The following is a 21,105-nucleotide window of genomic DNA, read 5'->3' as shown; positions in this document are numbered from 1 at the left end:
AAATATATACTATAAAAAAATCTAAAAGACTCAACCAAAAAAGACCTGTGTGCAACAAACTACAAAATGTACAACAGGATGTAAAAGACAATTGTCCTAAGTGGAAAGACACCTCATTTATGGATGAGCAAAGACTCCAAACTGGCTCTTTTACCAATAAAAAGCCATAGTTTTTTTTTAAATATAAAAGGTAAATAAATACCACCACCATGGACATGTCAGGCCTTTAAAAACATTTTAAAACACTGTTATTTTTTCAGAAAGTCCGAATACAGAAACCTAAACATTAATTCAAATTCATGTTGTTTGCATTTATTTTCTCATCATTTCGTTCACTGGAACTTTCAAAATAAGGAATATTAATTTGAAATAATAACTACAAGTTTTATGTAGAACTGAGCAGGACAGAAGTGAAAGGGAAAATTTGAACTCAGGTGTTTTTTCCTTTTTTTAATCAATCTTTGATTTTTACAAGAAAGATAAAATTACCATATACTCTAAAACTGCTAAAAAGTGCTTTTAAATGAGGTACATCCTGTACCAACTGATAGAAAGTACAGATAATTTTTAAAAGAATATTGCAAATAAATGTTATAATAGGATTCTTTTTTGTAAAACAACTTCTGTTTATATATGATGGGGACAAACAAAACATACCCTTAGTTTGGGATTGAAATTATAGGGTAGAAATTGACAGCACTGGATTGAGAGCTTTCATCTTTTGCATTACAGGTTTCTGTATGGTTTGAGTTTTTTAGAAGGCAATCATTTACCACTCACTTGAAATCAAAGTACAAGAATTTCTTAAAGGTGTTAAAAACTAGAACGGAATATACTTTCTTTTTTCCAATAAGACCCAACTTTGTTAGTAATGGATCACTATACAAATCGAATGCATGCTAGTATGACTTTTACAGGCATCTTGGTGAGGCACGATATTCCTCCTTAGTAACTAGAAATGACCAGCAGTCTCTGAAAAGTGTCAATACTTTTTGAAAGAAGAGGGAAGAAACTGACAGATGGCATCTGACTGTTGTCCAATTTGAATGGACTTGTCAAATTTGAGAGTTGAAGGCATGTTGTTTCTGAACTTACTTAAATTTCATTCAACCGTTTCACAAAATCTTTCATCACAATAATTAGTGTTGCTGGGTTAACTGAAAAGTGTCCACACAAAGTAACAAACCTGGGTTAAGTGTCCATACAAAGTAACAAACCAATACAAGGGAAACAAACCTCCGCAAGCTATTGGTCTTGATCCTTAAGTAATCAATTAGCCAACTTTGAAAGCTTCAAGTTTACAAAGTTACTCTCAGAGAGGAGTTCCTGCAACGTCCAGCTTCCACAACTGAACATCAACTGAACTGGCTGGAGGCTCCCTCCTCAAGATTGGAACTCAGGGCTTGAGAGTTCTCTTTTCTTAGAGAGACAGAAGACAACTTAAAGATGATTAACATTAAAAAATTTTTAATTTATTTTTATTTTGATATCATTAATGTACAATTACTTGAACAACATTATGGTTACTAGATTCCCCTTATCATGTCCCCACCACATACCCCATTACAGTCACTGTCCATCAGCGTAGTAAGATGCTATAGAATCATTACTTGTCTTCTCTGCATATACTGCCTTCCCTGTGCCCTCATCCCCTACATTATGTGTGCTAACAGTAATGCCCTATTTTCCCCCTTATCCCTCCCTCCCCAGTCCCTTTCCCTTTGGTAGCTGTTAGTCCATTCTTGGGTTCTGTGAGTCTGCTGCTGTTTCTGTTCAGTTTTTTTTTTGTTGTTATACTCCACAGGTGAGTGAAATCATTTGATACTTGTCTTTCTCCGTCTGGCTTATTTCACTGAGCCTCATACCCTCTAGCTCCATCCATGTTGTTGCAAATGGTAGGATTTGTTTTCTTCTTGTGGCTGAATAATATTCCATTGTGTATATGTACCACATCTTCTTTATCCATTCATCTACTGATGGACACTTAGGTTGCTTCCATTTCTTGGCTATTGTGAATAGTGCTGCAATAAACAAAGGGGTGCATATGTCTTTTTCAAATTGGTCTGCTGCATTCTTAGGGTAAATTCCTAGGAGTGGAATTCCTGGGTCAAATGGTATTTCTATTTTGAGTTTTTTGCAGAACCTCCATACTGCTTTCCACAATGGTTGAACTAGTTTACATTCCCACCAGCAGAGTAGGAGGGTTCCCTTTTCTCCACATCCTCGCCAACATTTGTTGTTTGTTTTTTGGATGTTGGCCATCCTAACTGGTGGGAGGTGATATCTCATCATGCTTTTAATTTGCATTTCCCTAATGATTAGTGGTGTGGAGCATCTTTTCATGTGTCTGTTGGTCATCTGAATTTCTTCTTTGGAGAAGTGTCTGTTCCAATCCTGTGCCCATTTTTTAATTGGATTATTTGCTTTTTGTTTGTTGAGATGTGTGAGCTCTTTATATATTTTGAATGTCAACACTTTATCGGATCTGTCATTTATGAATATATTCTCCCATACGGTAGGATGTATTTTTGTTCTACTGATGGTGTCCTTTGCTGTACAGAAGCTTTTTAGTTTGATATAGTCCCACTTGTTCATTTTTTGCTTTTGTTTCCCTTGCCCTGGGAGATATGTTCATGAAGAAGTTGCTCATGTTTATGTCCAAGAGATTTTTGCCTGTGTTTTTTTCTAAGAGTTTTATGCTTTCATGACTTACATTCAGGTTTTTGATCCATTTTGAGTTTACTTTTGTGTATGGGGTTAGACAGTGACCAGTTTTATTGTCTTACATGTAGCTGTCCAGTTTTGCCAACACCAACTGTTGCAGAGGCTGTCTGTCATTTCCCCATTGTATGTCTATGGCTCCTGTATCATATATTAATTGACTTTATATCTGGACTCTCTAGTCCATTTCTTCTAGGTTGTCCCATTTGTTACCATATAATTTTTCATAGTGTTCTCCCATCATTTTCTGTATTTCTGTGGTGTCTGTAAAAGGTGATTTCTTCCTTTCTCAATTCTGATTCTGTTTATGTGTGTAGACTTTCTTTTTTTCCTGGTAAATCTGGCTAGGGTTTTATCTATTTTGTTTATTTTCTTGAATAACCAGCTCCTGCTTTCCTTGATTCTTTCTACTGTTTTATTCTTCTCAATTTTATTTATTTCTGCTTTAATATTTAGTATGTTCCTCCTTCTGCTGACTGTGGGCCTCCTTTGTTCTTCCTTTTCTAGTTTCATTAATTGTGAGTTTAGACTGTTCATTTGGGATTGTTCTTCTTTCCTGACATAGGCCTGTATTGCAATATATTTCCCTCTTAGCATGGCCTTTGCTGTGTCCCACAGATTTATTGTTGTTGAATTATTATTGTCATTTGTCTCCATATATTGCTTGATCTCTGTTTTTATTTGGACATTGATCCATTGATTATTTAGGAGCATGTTATTAAGCCTCCTTGTGTTTTTGGGTTTTTTCATTTTCTTTGTGTCATTTATTTCTAGTTTCATACTTTTGTGATCTGAGAAGCTGGTTGGTACCATAATCTTTGAATTTACTGAGGCTCTTTTTGTGGCCTAGGAGATTATCTATTCTTGAAAATGTTCCATGTGCACTTGAGAAGAATGTGTATTTTGTTGCTTTTGGGTGGATTGTTCGGTAGATGTCCATTAGGTCCATCTGTTCTAATACATTGTTTAGTGCCTCTGTCTCTTTACTTATTTTCTGTGTTGTTGATCTGTCCTTTGGAGTGAGTAGTATGTTGAAGTCTCCTAGAATGAATGCATTGCATTCTATTTCCCCCTTTAATTCTGTTAGTATTTGTTTCACATATGTAGGTGATCCTGTGTTGGGTGCATAGATGTTCATAATGGTCATATCTTCTTGTTGGACTGACCCCTTTATCATTATGTAATGTCTTTATTCATCTCTTGTGACTTTCTTTGTTTTGAAGTCTCTTTTGTCTGATAGAAGTACTGCAACTCCTGCTTTTTTCTCCCTGTTAGTTGCATGAAATATCTTTTTCCATCCCTTTACTTTCAGTGTGTGTATGTCTTTAGGTTTGAAGTGAGTCTCTTGTAGGCAGCATATAGACAGGTCTTGTTTTTTTATCCATTCAGTGACTCTAAGTCTTTTGATTGATGCATTCAGACCATTAGATTCTGTCGTCTCTGGCACCAAATTCTTCACTACCATCAGAATAAAGCCTAAACCCCTTGGGAAGTGGCACCCGGGCCCTAAATGCATTCCTGAACCTTACCCCACATCTTGCAGCAGCCCTGAGCCCCCAGCCCTGACGGTCCTGTTTAAGGATGGCCCCTGTGGGCAGCTCAGGCCTGCTGCTATGTCCAGGCCAAGGGGAAAATTCTCCTGGGAACATGGAAGCCCTGACTCTTGTCTCCATGAAAAGCTCCCGTGTACCCACAGGATGTCTTTCTCCTGCCCTGGACTCAATCATGCATGGCCGTGTCAGGCTGCCTGTGCACCTGGCTGTGCACTCCTGCCCCACTACCTTGCCCCTGTGTTGTGGTGTCTCTCACTGGAGTGTGAGGTGTCAAGGGCAAAGGTTTGGCTTTTGGGTGTTGTTATCACTGTTGCTCTTTCCCATCCTCTCTAGCCTGACCTGACCGCCATGGGCCTCAGCTCTGAGTGCTCTGCCCAGCTCTGTAGGCTGGATGGGGACTTGCAAAGGCCATAGCCAGCCTGCAGGGACTGGCACAGAGCTGGCTTCTGAGCCTCTTGGTCCTTCCCTCCACCATCCGACACCCTGGGAGCCAGAAGCTGCCCTCTGCTCACCCAGACTTTACTTCCCAGACTTCCACGTGGCTGTTTAGCTCCTTCCACCCTGGTACCTCACCTGCCATAAGGAAGAGCCCAGCCCACCACCGCCAGGGCCCAGGCCAGCTCCGGGGGCCTTGCCAGTCCACCCTGGGTCGGGGCCCAGCACACAGTAGGGCTAATAGAAAGGTAGTAAGTACTGCCTAGAGTCCCACGTGCCTGGGTTATCAGGAGAATGCAGAGCCAACCTGGGAGGCATGTGGCTTTGGGGCCATTGGGGCCTTCAGGTGTGTGTGGGCAGGGGTCCTGTGTACTCTGCGTGGAGACCACCGACCACTGGCTGCAGCCGCTCCTTTTAGGGTCCCTCCTTGCTTGTGCCTTTGTTTCTGTACATGGAGACCCGCTCTCACCTCTAAGAAGAAAGGAATGCAGCAGACAATTCACTCAGGTCCAACTGCCCCAGGTACCAAACTGAGGAATCTTGGAGGACATGGGGGAGAATGCCGAGGAGGCTGCCTTTGCCTCCTCTGGTCTTGGGACCTCAGTCAAGACATGTCACTGCCGCCAGATGCACGTGTTGTACCCACAAACTGTGATACATGGGTTTCCCTATGCTATCATGGCTGTAGATGCAGTCACATCAACACGAAGATACATCAACAAGGTAGGGTTATGTGAAGGTGAAGTTAGGTCAAGAGACGGCTAGCTTAAGGCATAATTATGCCAAGGTGCATTCATGCTGAGCTGCAGTTATGCAACATTTAGGTATGTTAGGGATGGTTAGGTCAAGGTGCTGACAGCTCAAGTTGTAGCTATACCAAGAGGTAGCTGTGTCAAGTACCCGTATGTCAAGTTCTCTCACAGTACAGTTAGGGTAAGGTGAGGCACACCATACAGGTGTGTCTGCAGGAGGTTTGAGAGTCTATCAATGTGATCATTACTGACTTGTGCCATCAAACCTGGAAGGAACCACAAGGGCCCCTGAGATAATGTCCCTTCCTGCAGCAGATAGGAAACAACCTCACTGCTGTTGATGTGATGGAAGTATTTCTCCTTTCAGAGTTCAGACACCTTTTATGAGAAAATCATTTAGGCACCCAACTGAAATGTGAAATTGATTGAGAAAGCTCAGTGCAGTTACCCATTTGTTCCACTGGGTGGCATAGGGGCTCTGCTCAAATGCCAGAAAGCGAGGTCATTCCTGGCAACTCCTGGTAGGGTTCAGAGTCAGGAGTGGCGGGGCCTTTGGGGGTCTTGCCAGGGCAGGCTGCCCCTGCAGCAGGGAGTGACACAGAGGTGCCCTCAGCTCTTGGAGCTTTGCCCACTGCCCCACCATGGGGAAACTGAGGCCCAGGATGGGGAAACTGAGGCTCAGGAACAGACTGTCCTCACACAGTTTGCATGTTGTATCAAGGCTGAAGGAAAAGGGGTGGGTGTTGCATAGAGGCCCCTTCTGTCCCTCCACTGTCATTGCGGAGGCGTAATGGCTGGGCCTAAACCATGGGGAAGGCTCTGCTCTGCCTAGAAGCAGAGATGGAGGTTTCTGTCTTGTGCCCTTCCCAGCTGTAACACTGCAGCCACCCCTTTGTGTTCAGCTATGTGCACTGAATGCCCATAGCCTCCTGGGCCCCTGGGTGATGAGCTTTTGCTGGACAGAGGGACATGTGCTGGGCAGGAGCTGAGCCACTGTGGTGACTCCAGGGGCAGCCAAGGGAGGGAAAGTGAAGATGTCAGATCACAGGGGTGCAAAAGAAAGGTCGCAATGTCAGCCCGTTGTTGAAAACCAATCTGTTCCTTTAATCAGCTGCTGCCTGTCTGGCATATGCCCAGGTTTCCAGAAGCTTCCAGCAGCACCCCAACATGCCATCTCCCCAGTCTCCCCCTCCAGGGCCCCTGAACAGACATGTGTATGTAGACTCTGTTATTTAGCCCCACTGGTTGCTGAAATACTGAAGCTGAGTCCGGGAGGGGCGTCCCCAGCGTGTACTAACACCCACGGTCTCGGGCACGGGCCTTCTCTCTGTGCCTTGCTCTACTTCTCTGTGGACTGAGGGGCATGCAAAGATGCCCTCAAAGGACCTCTGGGGCCACCACCTCCTTCTAGAGAAGGGAACAAGGAGGTTGGAGGAAAAAACAAAGAGGGAAACGGCAGGACATTTTTGTGCAGTGAGAGGGCAGGGCATGAGGCCCAAGTCAAACCCAGAGTTCCCCTCCATCCAGGCTCCTTTGGCATGGATTCAGGACACACAGGAGTGGGAGAAGCTGCGATGGTTGGGCAGGGGCAAATCCCTGCCAGGGCACATGCCTGTGGGAGCAGCCAGGATGTCTGTGCGCAGCAAAGCCCGCAGGTCTGGATCTGATGCGTGTTTGCTGACTGTCTGTCTCTGGCCCTGGACCCAGCCCTCCTGCTCTGAAGAACTCAGGAGTGAGCTGTGGGGATGACAGGGCACTGACCTCAACTGGGAAGTGGAGGGAAGGACTAACAAAGGGCCTCCTAGAAAATGGGACCTTCGGAAAGTTACTGGTCAACCACATCCCTTTTCCAGACTAGAGTCACCCTGGCTACAGTGTGGTGGGGAAAGCTGTAGACGTGGCGAACAGCATTAGGAAGGGTCCAGAGGCTCAAAGCAGACATGTTTCATGAACCAACAGCAGCTGGGGTAGCCTGTGTGTGGACCAGGCCAATAATACTTCGCATGCATTCCAGAAGAGGGCACAATAAAACAGGGTGTGAATGGCCCCAACTCAAGGGGGAACCTTGTCTGCAAAGCAGTGGGCTTTCCCACAGGAAGCTGCAGACTCCTCTTTGGCCTGAAGTGTCATCACAATGTCTAAGGCAGGTGGATTCATCTGTCCAAGACTGATAGATCTTCTGTGTTTGCAGTGCTGAATAAAACCAGAGTATTCTAAGCCTGAAGTCAAAACACTCAAATGGCTGAAACCATAGGCATCTTATATTGGTGCAGTTTACATGAAATATTTGCCTTTCCTTTCACAAGTAGAGGAGAAATCATGTTTTAGAAATAAGTTCACACTAAAGTGTAAATGGTAGATATAGCCAGTCCTTTCTTTGCAAATGTTTATTAAGAGCCAGCTGGTTAGCAGTCAGAGGCTCCATCCTGGGCAGTTCACTCTCCCTCTGGCCCCTTTGTTGTGAGTGTTAAGTAAGTAATGTGGATCCACATGGTAGAATCTCTTTATATTTTACTTTCAATCTTTTACGCATCATGGAACACTTAGAAAAGTTTTTGCACATGGGGCTTAGTGAAAATATTCATTATGCTATCTTTATATATACATTTAATTATGATAAAAATAAATGAAAAAGTTGTAGGGGAGAATTAAATGTGGAATTGCTATGAAGCACCAAAATTAAGTATTTTCAAAAACTTGTGCTTGCATTTATGACAGTTTAGTGTAAGTATTTGCTTGAAGTGGTTACAATCAATTCCTGGCCAAGATATTTCCATCATTCCTCAGTTGAGTGAGTAAAATTGTCCCCAAGGTCCACAGGTAACTGGACCCTTCCCAGCAAGCACCCAAATGTCCATCTCAGAAGTTCTTTGTGTGAGTTCTGAACTCACGTGTTAGGTGTTAGGGTCTAGGTGTCAAAAAGGAATCTCTTATCTGGAATTTGATGCAAATAACATATTAGAGATTTGGGACTCTCAGACTCCAGTGTGTAATTGCGTAACTGTTTTAAACTTCTGGTTTTAGACTAAAATCGAAGTTCATAAATAGTGTTGACATATTTAAGAGAATGTCAGGTACATTGTATTTTAAATTCACTCCTTGAAATTAAAAGGCTCAAAATGACTTTGTCAGGTCATTGAAGTACTAAAAAAGGAAAACATATATATGAAACATAAAAGGCAGCTTAAAATATTGAAAGGCATTTCCTTAACTGAACTTTCAACTGAAACCAAATAAAATTAAGAAAACAATTCCATGTACAATAGCATCAAAAAAAATAAAATACTTAAAAATATATTTAATTGAAAAAGTGTAAAACTTACACGCTGAAAACTACACATTGTTGAAAGTTTGAAAGACTTAAATAAATAGAAAGACATCCCATGTTTATGGATAAGAAGACTTAATACTGTTAAGATCTCCCCAATGAACCAACAGATTCAGAGCAAAACCAATCAAAACCCCAACAGCAGATTTTGCTGAAATTGACAAGCTGACTTCAAAATTCATACAAAATGAAAGGACCCAGAATAGTCAAAACAATTTTGAGAAAGAAAAACAAAGTTGGAGGATTCACATTTCCCAATTTCAAAACTTAATACAAAGTACAGTAATCAATACAGTAGAGTACTGCATAAGATTAGGCATATAGATCAAAGGAATAATATTGAAAATCCAGAAAATAACTCTCACATTTATGGTCAATTGATTTCTTCTTTTTTTTTTTGGTATTGTTAATGTACAATTACTTGAACAACATTATGGTTACTAGACTCCCCCTATTATCAAGTCCCCCCCGACACATACCCCATTACAGACACTGTCCATCAGCATAGTAAGATACTGTAGAATCATTACTTGTCTTCTCTGTATATACTGCGTTTCCCGTGTGCCCCCCTCCCCCACTACATTATGTGTGCTAATCATAATGCCCCATTTTCCCCCTTATCCCTTCCTTCCCATCCATCCTCCTCAGTCCCTTTCCCTTTGGTAGCTGTTAGTCCATTCTTGGGTTCTGTGAGTCTGCTGCTGTTTTGTTCCTTCAGTTTTGCTTTGTTCTTATACTCCACAGATTGAGTGAAATCATTTAGTACTTGTCTTTCTCCGCCTGGCTTATTTCACCCTCTAGCTCCATCCATGTTGTTGCAAATAGTAGGATTTGTTTTCTTCTTATGGCTGAATAATATTCCATTGTATATATGTTGCACATCTTCTTTATCCATTCATCTACTGATGGACACTTAGGTTGCTTCCATTTCTTGGCTATTGTAAATAGTGCAGCGATAAACATAGGGGTGCATATGTTTTTTTCAAATTGGGCTCCTGCATTCTTAGGGTATATTGCCAGTAGTGAATTCCTGGGTCAAATGATATTTCTGTTTTGAGTTTTTTGAGGGATGTCCATATTGCTTTCCACAATGGTTGAACTAGTTTACATTCCCACCAGCAGTGTAGGAGGGTTCCCTTTTCTCCACATCCTTGCCAACATTTGTTGTTGTTTGTCTTTTGGATGTTGGCCATCCTAACTGGAGGGAGGTGATATCTACCTGTGGTTTTAATTTGCATTTCTCTGATGATTAGCCATATGGAGTATCTTTTCATGTGCCTGTTGGCCATCTGAATTTCTTCTTTGGAGAAGTGTCTGTGCAGCTTTGCCCGTTTTTTAATTGGCTTATTTGTTTTTTTGTTTTCAATTGATTTTTTTATATGAGTGCCAGGACAACTTGATGGGGAGAAACTGTCTTTTCAGCCAGTGGTGCTGGAACAACTGGATATCCACATGCGAATGAATGAAGTTGGACCCTTACCTCACATCATATACGATAATTAGCTCAAAATAGACCAAAGACTTAAATGTGATAGATAAAACTACTAAAGTCTTATAAGATAACATAGAAGTACATGTTTGTGACCTTGGATTAGGCAATGGTTTCTTAAATATGACACCAAAAACACACATAGAATTAAAAAAAGAGTAAAGAAATGGGACTTGATAAAAATCTAAAACGTTTATGCTTCAAAGGACACTATTGAAAAAGTGAAATGACAGCTCACAGAATGAGGGAAGATATGTGTAAGTTATCTATCTGATAAGGGACTTCTATCTAGAATATATAAAGAGTTCTTACAGCTCAATAATTAAAAGGCATAATCTCATTAAAAGTGGACAAAGGATTTGAATGAAAGAATAAGATATACAGGTGGTCAATGAGCACATGTAAAGTCATTTAACTTCATTCACCAATAGGGAAATGCAAATTAACTCATACACCTATCATAATGGCTAAAATTTTAAATAGTGACAGCACCAAAAGCTAGCAAATATGCTGAAAAACTGGATTACTTATACATAGCTGATGGGAATGTATGTGAGATGCTAAAGCACTCTTTAAAAATTAAACGTGCAGTTACCATACAATCCAGTAATTGCATTCATGGGCACTTTTCCCAGAGAAATAAAAACTCGCATTCATAAAAATCCCATATGTGAATGTTCACAACTGATGTGTAATAGCCCCAGTCTGGAAACATTCCGCAGTTGACTGCTTAAACTGTGGGGCATCCATAGCATGGAGTACTACTACTCAGTAATTAAAAGGGATGAATGACTGATATACACAGTGACTTGGATACATCTATAGAGAATTATGTTGAGTTTTTTAAAAAGCCAGTCCCCAAAATGTTGCATACTATATGATTCCATTGATACAATATTCTTGAAATGACAAAGTTATGGAAGTAGAGAACAGATTGGTGGGACAGGGGTTAAGGAGGTTATGTGAGTGTGATTATAAAAGGACACGAGGGTTGCTGTGTGGATGGAAATATTGCATATCTTGATAGTGGTGGTGGATCCACAGATTTTCACATGTGATAAAATTGTATAGAACTCAGTACATGCACACACACACAGACACACACACACACACACACACACACACACAAAGTACAAGTGAAACCAGGGAAATCTGACAAAGGTCAGTTGGACTGTATCCATGTCAATATCCTGGGTGTGACATTCTCCTAGGATTTGCAAGATGTTCTTATTGAGGAAAACTGGACAAAGGGAATGCAGGCTCTTCCTGTATTCTCTCTTACAATGGCGTGGTAATCTAAAGTAAAAATAGCGATCTAAAATAACAAATTTTATTTTTTTTTACGTTCATTAGATCAGGGGGCAGAAGGGCTGAGATCTGGCCCTGGTTGTCCCATCAAATCAAGGTAAGACCCTGGACAGGTCACTCCTCCCTGCTTTCATTGCACTTTTGTTTCCTTATCTAGAAAATAAAGGTTTACATGTCGCAAAGGTGTCCTTCAGTGTAGAGAGTCTGGAGTCATACCTGTGGTGTGGGTGTGGCCTGAGGCCACAAGTGAGAGGCTCTTAGGGTATACAGGACAGACAGACCTCCTGGGGCCTGCCCTGTCCCTGGAGGGGTTGGGGTCTCAGGCCAGGCATAGGATGTTCGATACTAGAGAACAGGAGTCCCTGCCTGGGGGTGTCACTTGCTACTGCAGGCCTGGGGGCCAGGCTAGCCCAGGCCAGATGCTCTGAGTTATAACCACACCCCTGCTGCCTATGGGAGGCAGAGAGCCTGGCCAGTGGCAGAGCCAGTGGAGCCGCACAATGGGGAAAGGAGGCAATGCTCAGCCCACACAGCTCCCCAGGCTGATACTGGGAGAAGGCTTGGTTAGCTGACCAGTTTCAGAAACAGTATGTGGTAGGTATTTCCCAGAGAGGGGATTTAACTCAGGGAACTGGCCACAGATGGTTTGAAGGAGTGAAAGGGGAATGAGAGATTACCCAGAGATTAATAACTGCAGGGGGAAGGTCCAGTCCCAAGGGCAGGTGGGGACACCAGAGCCCAGGAGGGATCCTGCTGATCCGGCTGCCACCAGGCCACCCACAGCCACATTCGGAACCACCAGACCGACACCTCCTGGCCCCATGGAGGGAAAGAACAATGGCTTCTTCCTTCCACCCCCCTGCCAAAGTCCTGCAGAGCCTCCTGCTGGCCAAAACACCCCAACATTAGCAGTGAGGCACTGTAGGTGATGTAGAGCAGAATAGAGAAGGGCAGGACCGATTTGGAGAACTATGTCTCTCCAAGCACATAGCATCTTGTTCACACGTGTGCACACACCACACACCAGCACCTGCTCTTTCCTTTACTTTTCGTGTGTATTTTCTCTAGAATATTCATCTTATTTGACTCCCAGAAGTCATTGGTTGTCTAAAAAAATTCTCATTATAGAAATAATAAATTTTAGCCATTTAAAAAATGTTCTAGAAAATTCCAAATTGTAAAAAGGGAGAACAAAAATAATTTGGAATTGCTCTTACTTTGGGGCAGCCAATGTTAATATTTTGATGCAGGTGTGACCTTCCTGACTCTATTTGTAAGTGTGGCAGGGTGACAATGAAGAGCAGTAGCTGCCAGGAATCCCCATGACAGGAAGTCCAGCCACACACTAACCGAATGGGGGTTCTGCCTCAGTGGCAACTCTATTACCTTCTTTGATGATAGACGGGAAGGAGGGTCCCCCAAACCAAATAAAGGGAGGATCAGGAGAGCTACCAGAGAACTTGGCCAGGTCCCTGGCGTGTGGGGAGGTGAGCATCTGGGTGCAGCACCATATTTGTGCATAGAAAATCTAAGGGCAAAAGAGCTGGGCTCGAGCTCACAGCAGAGGGAGAAGAGAGTGAGGGAAGGTGTGCACTGCCTCCACAGGCTGCAGGAGGGTGCACGAGTGCAGTCTCCAGGGAGCCAGGGAGGCGGCGGAGAGGCCAGGTAAGCTGCCCCCGGGAAATCCAGGGCTGGGGGACAGGCAGTCAAGGAGAGCCCCATCAAGGAACCACGGGTGGTGCTCCCGAGCACAAAAGCACACCAGGAGAGAATGGATGCCCAGGGTGTGATCTGTGGGTGTCACACTGCTGCACTCACTCACTTAAAGATGCTGCTGCTCTGAAAAGGTGTCTGGCCTCTGCTCTACAATGTTTTCCTTCTTGCACAGCTGTGCACATGCACCCTAACAGCCTGGGCGTTCTCAGATGGTTCTTGGAACGGTCGCCCAGGGCGTGCGCAGGGCAGAAAGAGCCTGGTGGCCTTTTCCTCCGATTGCCTCCATGCCTCATCCCGGGCAGATGAAGAGGGGTAGGGGTAGGGCAGTAAGGACAGCTATCAGGTGGCAGCACCATCCCCCACCACGCCCCCCAGCTGCCTGTCCACTACAGGTTTCCAAGTCCAATTCCTGCCTGGGCTAGAGATGGGCACACTTTTAATTGAATAAAGGATTACAGCTTTGGTTCCCAATTGGACTGGGTATGTTAATACCTGAAAACAAAACCATTCCTTGACATCTGAGAGCCACATGTGGCTATGGAGCACTTGAAATGAGGCTGGGCTGAATACAGGTGTGCTGTGACTATAAAACACACTGCATTTCAAAGACTCAGAATGGGGGGGAAATGTAAAAAGTCTTAATTTTTATTTTGAGTTACATGTTTAAGTGATAATGTTTTACATATATGGGGTCAAATAGAAGACATTATTTAACTTAATTCCATCTGTCCAATTTCCTTTTCTACTGTGGCTGCTGGAGTGTTTACACAGGTGTGCAGGAGTTGTGGCTCACGTCTTTCTGTTGCACAGCACAGCTGGCAGGGAGAAACTGAGATTTCCTTCAGGAGTGGGGAGGGTGGGCTGCTGGCATTTGAAGGGGCAGGGGGAGGAAGAAGAAAGTTGCTTCTACTTTTCCTCCCAAGCCAGTGCTCCCAACAGATGGTGATGTTCCTCCAGGATTTGCACAAAGTGATCAACAAGGGGCTGCATTTTCACTTCCTGCCCCTTTAATTCCCTCTTGGAGGCTAGTTCTTTCCCTGGATGAAAACATGGGCTGTCAGGGCATCCTTAGGTGGTAAAGACTAGATCCAAAATTCAGGCCATTCTCACGCCCCCGCCTTGCCCTCCACCTGCTCCAGCCTGAGAGGAGGTGTGGGGGGCTTCTCTACTCCAGGCCCCTGCTGGCCAGCCCAGTTTCTGAATGGGAACAAGGAGGGCACGGCAGTGGGAAGGGCTCTACGAGATGGGTCCTGTGGCATGATCTGGCACTGGCAGAGGTGGGAAGCTGCCAGTTGCCCAGGCAGGTGGTTCCGTGACTTCCATGGCAATCCCCCACTCCCACTCCCTGCCCTACAGGTGCTTGGCTAAGCGACTCTGGTCTGCAGACCCCAAAAGAGGGAGGGTGTGGCTCTGTCCTCTGTGGCTACATACTAAGGAGCCCCTGGGCAGACAGCCCCATGCCCAGGCCCCCAGTGCAGTCCTCCTCCCACAGGAGGTAAGCCCCCTGGGGCCCCCTGCCCAGCTGTCTGCCCCTGTCCGGTCCAGGTTTCCCTTTTTGGTATCCTTCACTGTGACCCACTCGAGCTCAACCTGAGAGCAGGCCACCAGTCCATTCTCTGGATTTGTCAGGCTTAGATCTGACACCCACCCCTATGTCCCTCAAACTGTGGGGGCACAGGTTAAGTCCTTAAAGCTCCTGACTGGAGACCAAGCAGATTGTACCCTTCTCCCTCCCCTTGGGGGTCAGCCCCTGGTTCCCAGAAAGCTCTTCTTTCCGCACAGCTCTTAGCCTTTTACCCTGTGATGTGAGTAGCCTTTAGGTAGGAGTCTTGTAACCGATTTTCACCCCCACCTCGGTGGAAGTTCTGCAGGTGGTTTCCCCCAGACAAGAACAGAATCCCAAAGGTCCCTGAAGGAAGAGGTTTATTTGGCAGGGAAGGAGATGACAGTGGTGAGAAAAGAGGGCACAGTGTGCCAGGGGCTTCCCATGAGAGCCTCCCTTCTCAGTCCACAACTTCCCTTAAGACGGTGCTGCAGGGGTGGCCTGAGAGGCCCTTGCCGGGTTTCACAGCCTGCCAGGGCAAGGCTATAATACATGTGCCAGGCACTATGCTCACGCACTTAAAGATGGCTCCTCTCTGAGCAGGCATCTGATCTCTGTGCTGAAACATTTTCCTTTTGTACAGCTACGCACCTGCGCTTCTCCCTTCCTGTCCGCAATGCTCAAGTTGAGAACCAGGCTTCACTTCTAATAGGCTGCACTGGCCTCTCCTGGTTCTGCTATCAGGGTCCAGTGAAACGCAGCATCCACTGTCTGAAAGCCCCCGCTGACCAGATGTTAACATCTGCCGCACACCTGTGAAGCTAGCTGGACCCATCCTATACACACGCCTTTCCACGTAGCAGATCAGAGCATCTTCCCCATTACTGCAGGCTCACGGTGTGGTTTCCACATGGCCTGTCCCAGGCCCATACCTGCAAGGCAGGTGTGGTGAAATCCCCTCTGGCTTGGCTTTTAAAGCCCCTGTTCCCATCACAGCTACCTTGAAATGTGGCCCTTGAGAGGGGAGCCGCCTGCAGGGCAGGATAAGCTCTGGCCGCAGCCTTGTTCCTCCCGCAGGCCTGGCCCGATGGGGACTGCGGCTTCCCCACCAGCCTGCCAACACCATCAGTGCCTTCACTTCCAGCCTCCCCTCTGCTGGGCAGGCCTGGCTCCTCCCTGCCTGTGACCGCAGCACAGGAAGGTTTAGAATGAAGTACAGAATTATTTGTGAATTAAACTCATAAAAATGACTTTGTGTGTAAATTGGTACACATTTTAGGTTCTAGGCATCTTGTCAAGTTCAAACGAATTTGGCCTTGTAGGGTGAGAGGCCACCTTTTGATTAATTTTAAATGTGTCATCAGATGAGGTTTGTGATTTTAAGTTAAAACATCTTAACTTTAGCAACAGGATTAGAATATTTGAAAGAACTTGAGAGGACTTAAAACACAATATTTCTAAGTTTAGTCTATTAGTCATGAATTATTTAAATATTCAGAAAGGTTTTATATAAACCAAATAATTGAAATACAAGGAAAATAAAAACTATATAAATGCAATTTTAAAAACTTAAGACTTTAATTATCAAGATATATGCATAGGGGGGGTGGGAGAAAGGGGAGGGCTGTACAACACAGATAAGACAAGTAATGATTCTACAGCATTTTGCTATGCTGATGGACAATGACTGTAAATGGGTTTATAGGGGGGACCTGGTATAGGGGAGAGCCTAGTAAACATAATATTCTTCATGTAAGTGTAGATTAAAGATAACAAAAAAAAAAGACAGAAAGAAAGAGAAGGGGGATTACTCCCTGATAGGATAAAACTAACTGTAAATCAACCATTAATGCATGCTTTAAATATCCTTAATTTTGATCACTTAAAGGGTGTCAGATGATCGGCTATGGATGTACACTTTTCTGATAATATTCCTTTCTCTACACAATGGTATAAAGGGCATATCAAAGTGTGGGCAAATGGTCTGTTTGTGTTTATACAGAGGATCAAAGCCTAATTTGGCTACCCAGAAAATGAACTAAGATACGATATGAAGAAGAACTTCCAACTTCAGCACTCTCTGGAAGAGACATACCAGAAGATGATCATCAAAAAACCTCAACAAAGATCCAGGCGATGCTGCAGTTGTAGCTGCATTCATCCCACCGGATCCTGGACTTGCCATTGGAATGAAGAAGGAGATATCTAAGCTGGCCTGTGCATACAGTAAAACAATAAATTTGACTGGATCTATACTGTTGGAACTCAACCAAGAATTAGGAGAAGTGCAAGTTGTAGCGCTCCAAAATCTTACAACTACAGACTGTCTACTGTTAAAAGAACATATGGGATGTGAACAGTTCCCAGGAATGGGCTGTTTTAATTTGTCTGATTTCTCTCAGACTGTTCAAGTACAGTTGGAAAATATCCATTATATCATAGACAAATTTTCACAAATGCGTAGGGTGCCTAACTGGTTTTCTTGGCTTCACTGGAGATAGCTGGTAATTATAGATCTGCTTTGGTTATGTAACTGTATTCCTATTATGTTAATGTGTATGCACAATTTAATTAGTAGTTTAAAACCTATACATGCTTAAGTTACTCTACAAGAAGATATGTCAAAGAAATAATCAATCTTCCCATGTTTTCTTCTGCCTGCTACTTCTGTAGCTTTTCTTCTTCCTTCCTAATTACAACCCTTAAATAGAATTTGTGCCTCATATCGAATTTACCGAGTATCATAATTCCTCTAAGTGGTAAAGATACCTCGAGACAAGTGCTGGGCATAGAAGCCACAGGGCATAAATTTGCAAAGAAGTAAAAAGCTAACCTTTTCAAACAATATGGCTTCTCTCTCACTTACCAACTTTACATTTCCCTGTATGGCCCCGGAAGATGACTGGTTAGCCAGAGACGGGTAAGATTCCTCAAGGGAGGAACAACCTAAGACAGGCACAGTCGCAGGGGGGCCATCAGGTGAGAAATTGGGGATCAACAGAGGTGAGGCTTAGAACCTCACCCCCGCTGTTTTGAGAGAAATCTTCTGCATCCATGGATGTATTATTGCCCTTGTCTAGATTGGATTAACACATAGTCTATAGGCACACACCTGATCATCTACATTTGCTCTCTTATAACACTAAACTATGTTTTCTACCTTTATCTTACATCTACCTACCACTTCAGCATTTTATTTAAAAAATAATAATAATAATAATAAAGGGAGAAATGTGGGATTCATATATAAATCAAGTATAAAAATCAAACAAATATTCATATTTGACCTGATTTTTTATAGTTCATAATGAGTGATCAAAACCGAAAGTTTTTGTGATGAATGCCCTTGTACTGTTCACCATGTAAGAACTTATTCACTCTGTAAGAATTCGTTCACCATGTAAGAACTTGTTCGTTATGCTTCAGAAGATTGGAGACTGACGAGAATTAGGCTGGGGGTGGATTATTGATTGTGCATTGAGCATTGACTCCCCTATACAGAATTTTATTGTTGTTAACAAGCATTAGATCAATAAATATGAGAGATGCCCTCTCAAAAATAAAAAATACATAAAAAATAAATAAATAAATAAATAAATAAAATGAAAATAAAAAATAAAAATAAAAAAAGATATGAAGGTGTTCTTAAAAGCATCACTAAATATGTAAGATAAAATACATAAAATTTAAAAATGTGTTGGCTAAAATTAAATGCTTAAGTAAAAAGTTGTTTTTTGTGAATTTAACAAATGAAATGTTAAAACCAGAAAGCAGAGCAACCTCTGGCTAACTTCTTGTACCACAAATGTTTCTCTAAGACAGTGAAAGATGCCATAGGGGAAGCCTCCTGTTGGTAGCTGGTTGGAGGGAGCCAGAGGGACCTCAAAGCCATGAGTAAAACAGGGAAAGTCTAGTCAAGATAACACTTGATTTCTTCTTAGCTGTCACAATTTTTACCTATTGCTTTACATTTACATTACCACAGCAATCATTTCAAAATGCATTGTGTATCCCTTTATTTAATAAATCTACTCTTCAGTTATTTGTATGGTTTGATGGCTTAGACCAGAAGCAGGGGAGGCATTGCCCTGAAGCTGTGCTTCTAGTTATGATCCCACCTCTGCCACTTTCTTGCTGTGAAAGTTCAGGCAGGTTATCTCATCTTCTTGTTCCTCTGTTTCCTGATCTGTGTAATGGGTGGTCCAGCAATACTACCCTGACAGAGCTGATGTGGGCTAATCTACATCGAGCTTTAGCACAGTGGCTGCTGCACAGACCACATGGGAGCACTCAGTGTTGTTTTACAGCAAAGGGTGAGGTCCTTCTCTTGTGCATTAGTCAGCTCAGGCTGCTCCAGCAAATTCCCTAGGCTGAGTGGCTAAAACAGAAGACAGTTTCTCACAGTTCCAGGGGCTGACAAGTTTAAGATCAAAGTACCAGCAGCTTCTGTTCTTGGTGAGGGCTCTCGTCTCAGCTTGCAGGAGGCTGCCTTCTCTCTCTGTCCTCATTGGCAGAGAGAGGGAGCCCTGGCCACTCTTTTCTTCTTAAAAAGGCATTAGTCCCATTGCAGGACCTCAACCTCATGATCGCACCTACACCTGATTACCTCCAAAGGCCCACCTCCTAATACTATCACAGTGGGGTGTAGGGCTCCAACATATGCATTTGGGGGAACAGATTCACTCCATAGCACCATGGTAGCTGAAGTCTTTGTGGAAGGTGAGCAAGGGGTGAGGGTGCATGACAGGGTGTGAGGTCATTCTGAGCAAGGGCCCGAGGAGGAGAAGCAGAAGTATGTCCAGAAGCCTGCCCAGACCATGAACTGGGTGCCTCATGTGGCCTTGCTTCAGTCAGGAGCTGTCCTCTGCCACCATACTGCTGCATTTGGATCCCACTGCAAGCAAAGCAGTGTCCCAATTGAGTGTCTCCAATCTGTGGCTGAAGCTCCTGCAGGCTGGAAGGCTCTTGGAGGAGCCTGCAGGAAGAGAAGGATCTGGGGGTTGGAGAGGAAGGGGCCATCCTGGGCCAGGGCATGGGGCAGGCCCAGGGGTGGAATACTGGCTGGGTGGATTACACAGAGCAGGGGAGAGATGGGAAGGTGTTCCTTATCATAACTAGTGCTCGAGGCTATCTTTTATTAACTGCTCAGATGGGATGGGCTGGAGACAGGAAAGATTTGTTTAATCCCTCAGCAACACCAAGGAGGGCACCATTCTTGTGCCTGCTTCAATGAGGGGAGCTCAGGCTTGGCACAGTGAAATAATATGCTACAGCTTCCAGGGGACAGAAATGGACCTGAAATCATGCTATGTGACCCAGCAGGCCTCCCAGGGCCCAATCCTTAGGTCTCCTCTCTCCCTGCCCCACAACCACCACGCTGTCCGCTTCAGGAGGCCAGGAATTAGGACAGGTCTTCTATGAGCACTTCATCTGATGCTGCTGGGGCTCACAGAGCTGCAGGGGTGGGGACCCCAGCAGCCAGTCAGTCCAGCTGTGGGCTCTCTGGGCTCCAGGCTGCCCAGTCCACTGCTGACAGAAAATTAGAGGCACCTAGTGACCAGTGGCCCAGCCTGGCACAAGCTGGCAGTGTCCAGTCCAGTTGTGGCTGGAGAGTGATAGAAATCCAGACACATTCCAGGGTCTCTCACCAGGCCATAAACCCTGTAGCCTGTTGTCAGCCCCACCCCCGTGTATACACAGCCGCCTGTCTGCCTCAGCTCCCAGCACACCAAGGGCCATGCAGGCGGCAGACTTTGTGCATGGCTGAGGCAAGATGATGAGGTAGCCTGTGATATGCTTGAGTGCCCAGGACCCAGCTCCACAATGCCCCCATCAGCTCTGCTCATCTTTTTCTCCTGATGGGTGGAGGTTAATTCTAAAAGAGGCAGTCCACATGAGGGAGGTTGTCAAAGGCTGCTCTCTCACAGCTGCATGAGCCCCACTTTACAGATGAGGAGAGGAGACTGAGGTTCAGGGGCCAGGTCATGGCCCAGCCTGTCCATATCAACACACTGGCCACAGTGGCAACTGCCCAGGGCCTTGGGCACCCCAGGATGGTGGCTGGGGCAGAGCAGGCTCCATGTTCCAGGTCAGACATGGGTTTCACTCAGTTACCACTCTCCCTTGGTGTGAGGGTTAGGGACGTCCCTGGCCTCTTTGAGCATCACTTTCTCTGTTTATAAGAGTACAAAGCCCTTGGCACTGAATATATGCTCAATAGATGACTACTTCCACTCTGTAATTCTCAGAAGTGGAGGTAG

The 21,105-nt window shown here is 44.4% G+C and overlaps 1 protein-coding gene across 1 annotated transcript in view; it reads left to right on the top strand.

Annotated features, from left to right (window-relative positions):
* The window catches only part of LOC108397961 (mal, T cell differentiation protein like), an 88,260-nt gene extending 70,639 nt beyond the window's left edge, over nucleotides 1–17,621 (top strand). The window contains exon 4 of the mRNA XM_073240674.1: nucleotides 16,848–17,621. Within this exon, the coding sequence (XP_073096775.1) occupies nucleotides 16,848–16,862 (15 nt within the window). The 3' untranslated portion in view covers nucleotides 16,863–17,621. The remainder of the gene's footprint in view (nucleotides 1–16,847) is intronic.
* The last annotated feature ends 3,484 nt before the right edge of the window (nucleotides 17,622–21,105 follow it).

This window comes from Manis javanica, chromosome 1 (assembly GCF_040802235.1).
Source record: "Manis javanica isolate MJ-LG chromosome 1, MJ_LKY, whole genome shotgun sequence".
Taxonomy (NCBI): domain Eukaryota; kingdom Metazoa; phylum Chordata; class Mammalia; order Pholidota; family Manidae; genus Manis; species Manis javanica.
Note: the sequence above shows the minus strand (reverse complement) of the source record. Positions and strands in the feature narration are given on the sequence as shown.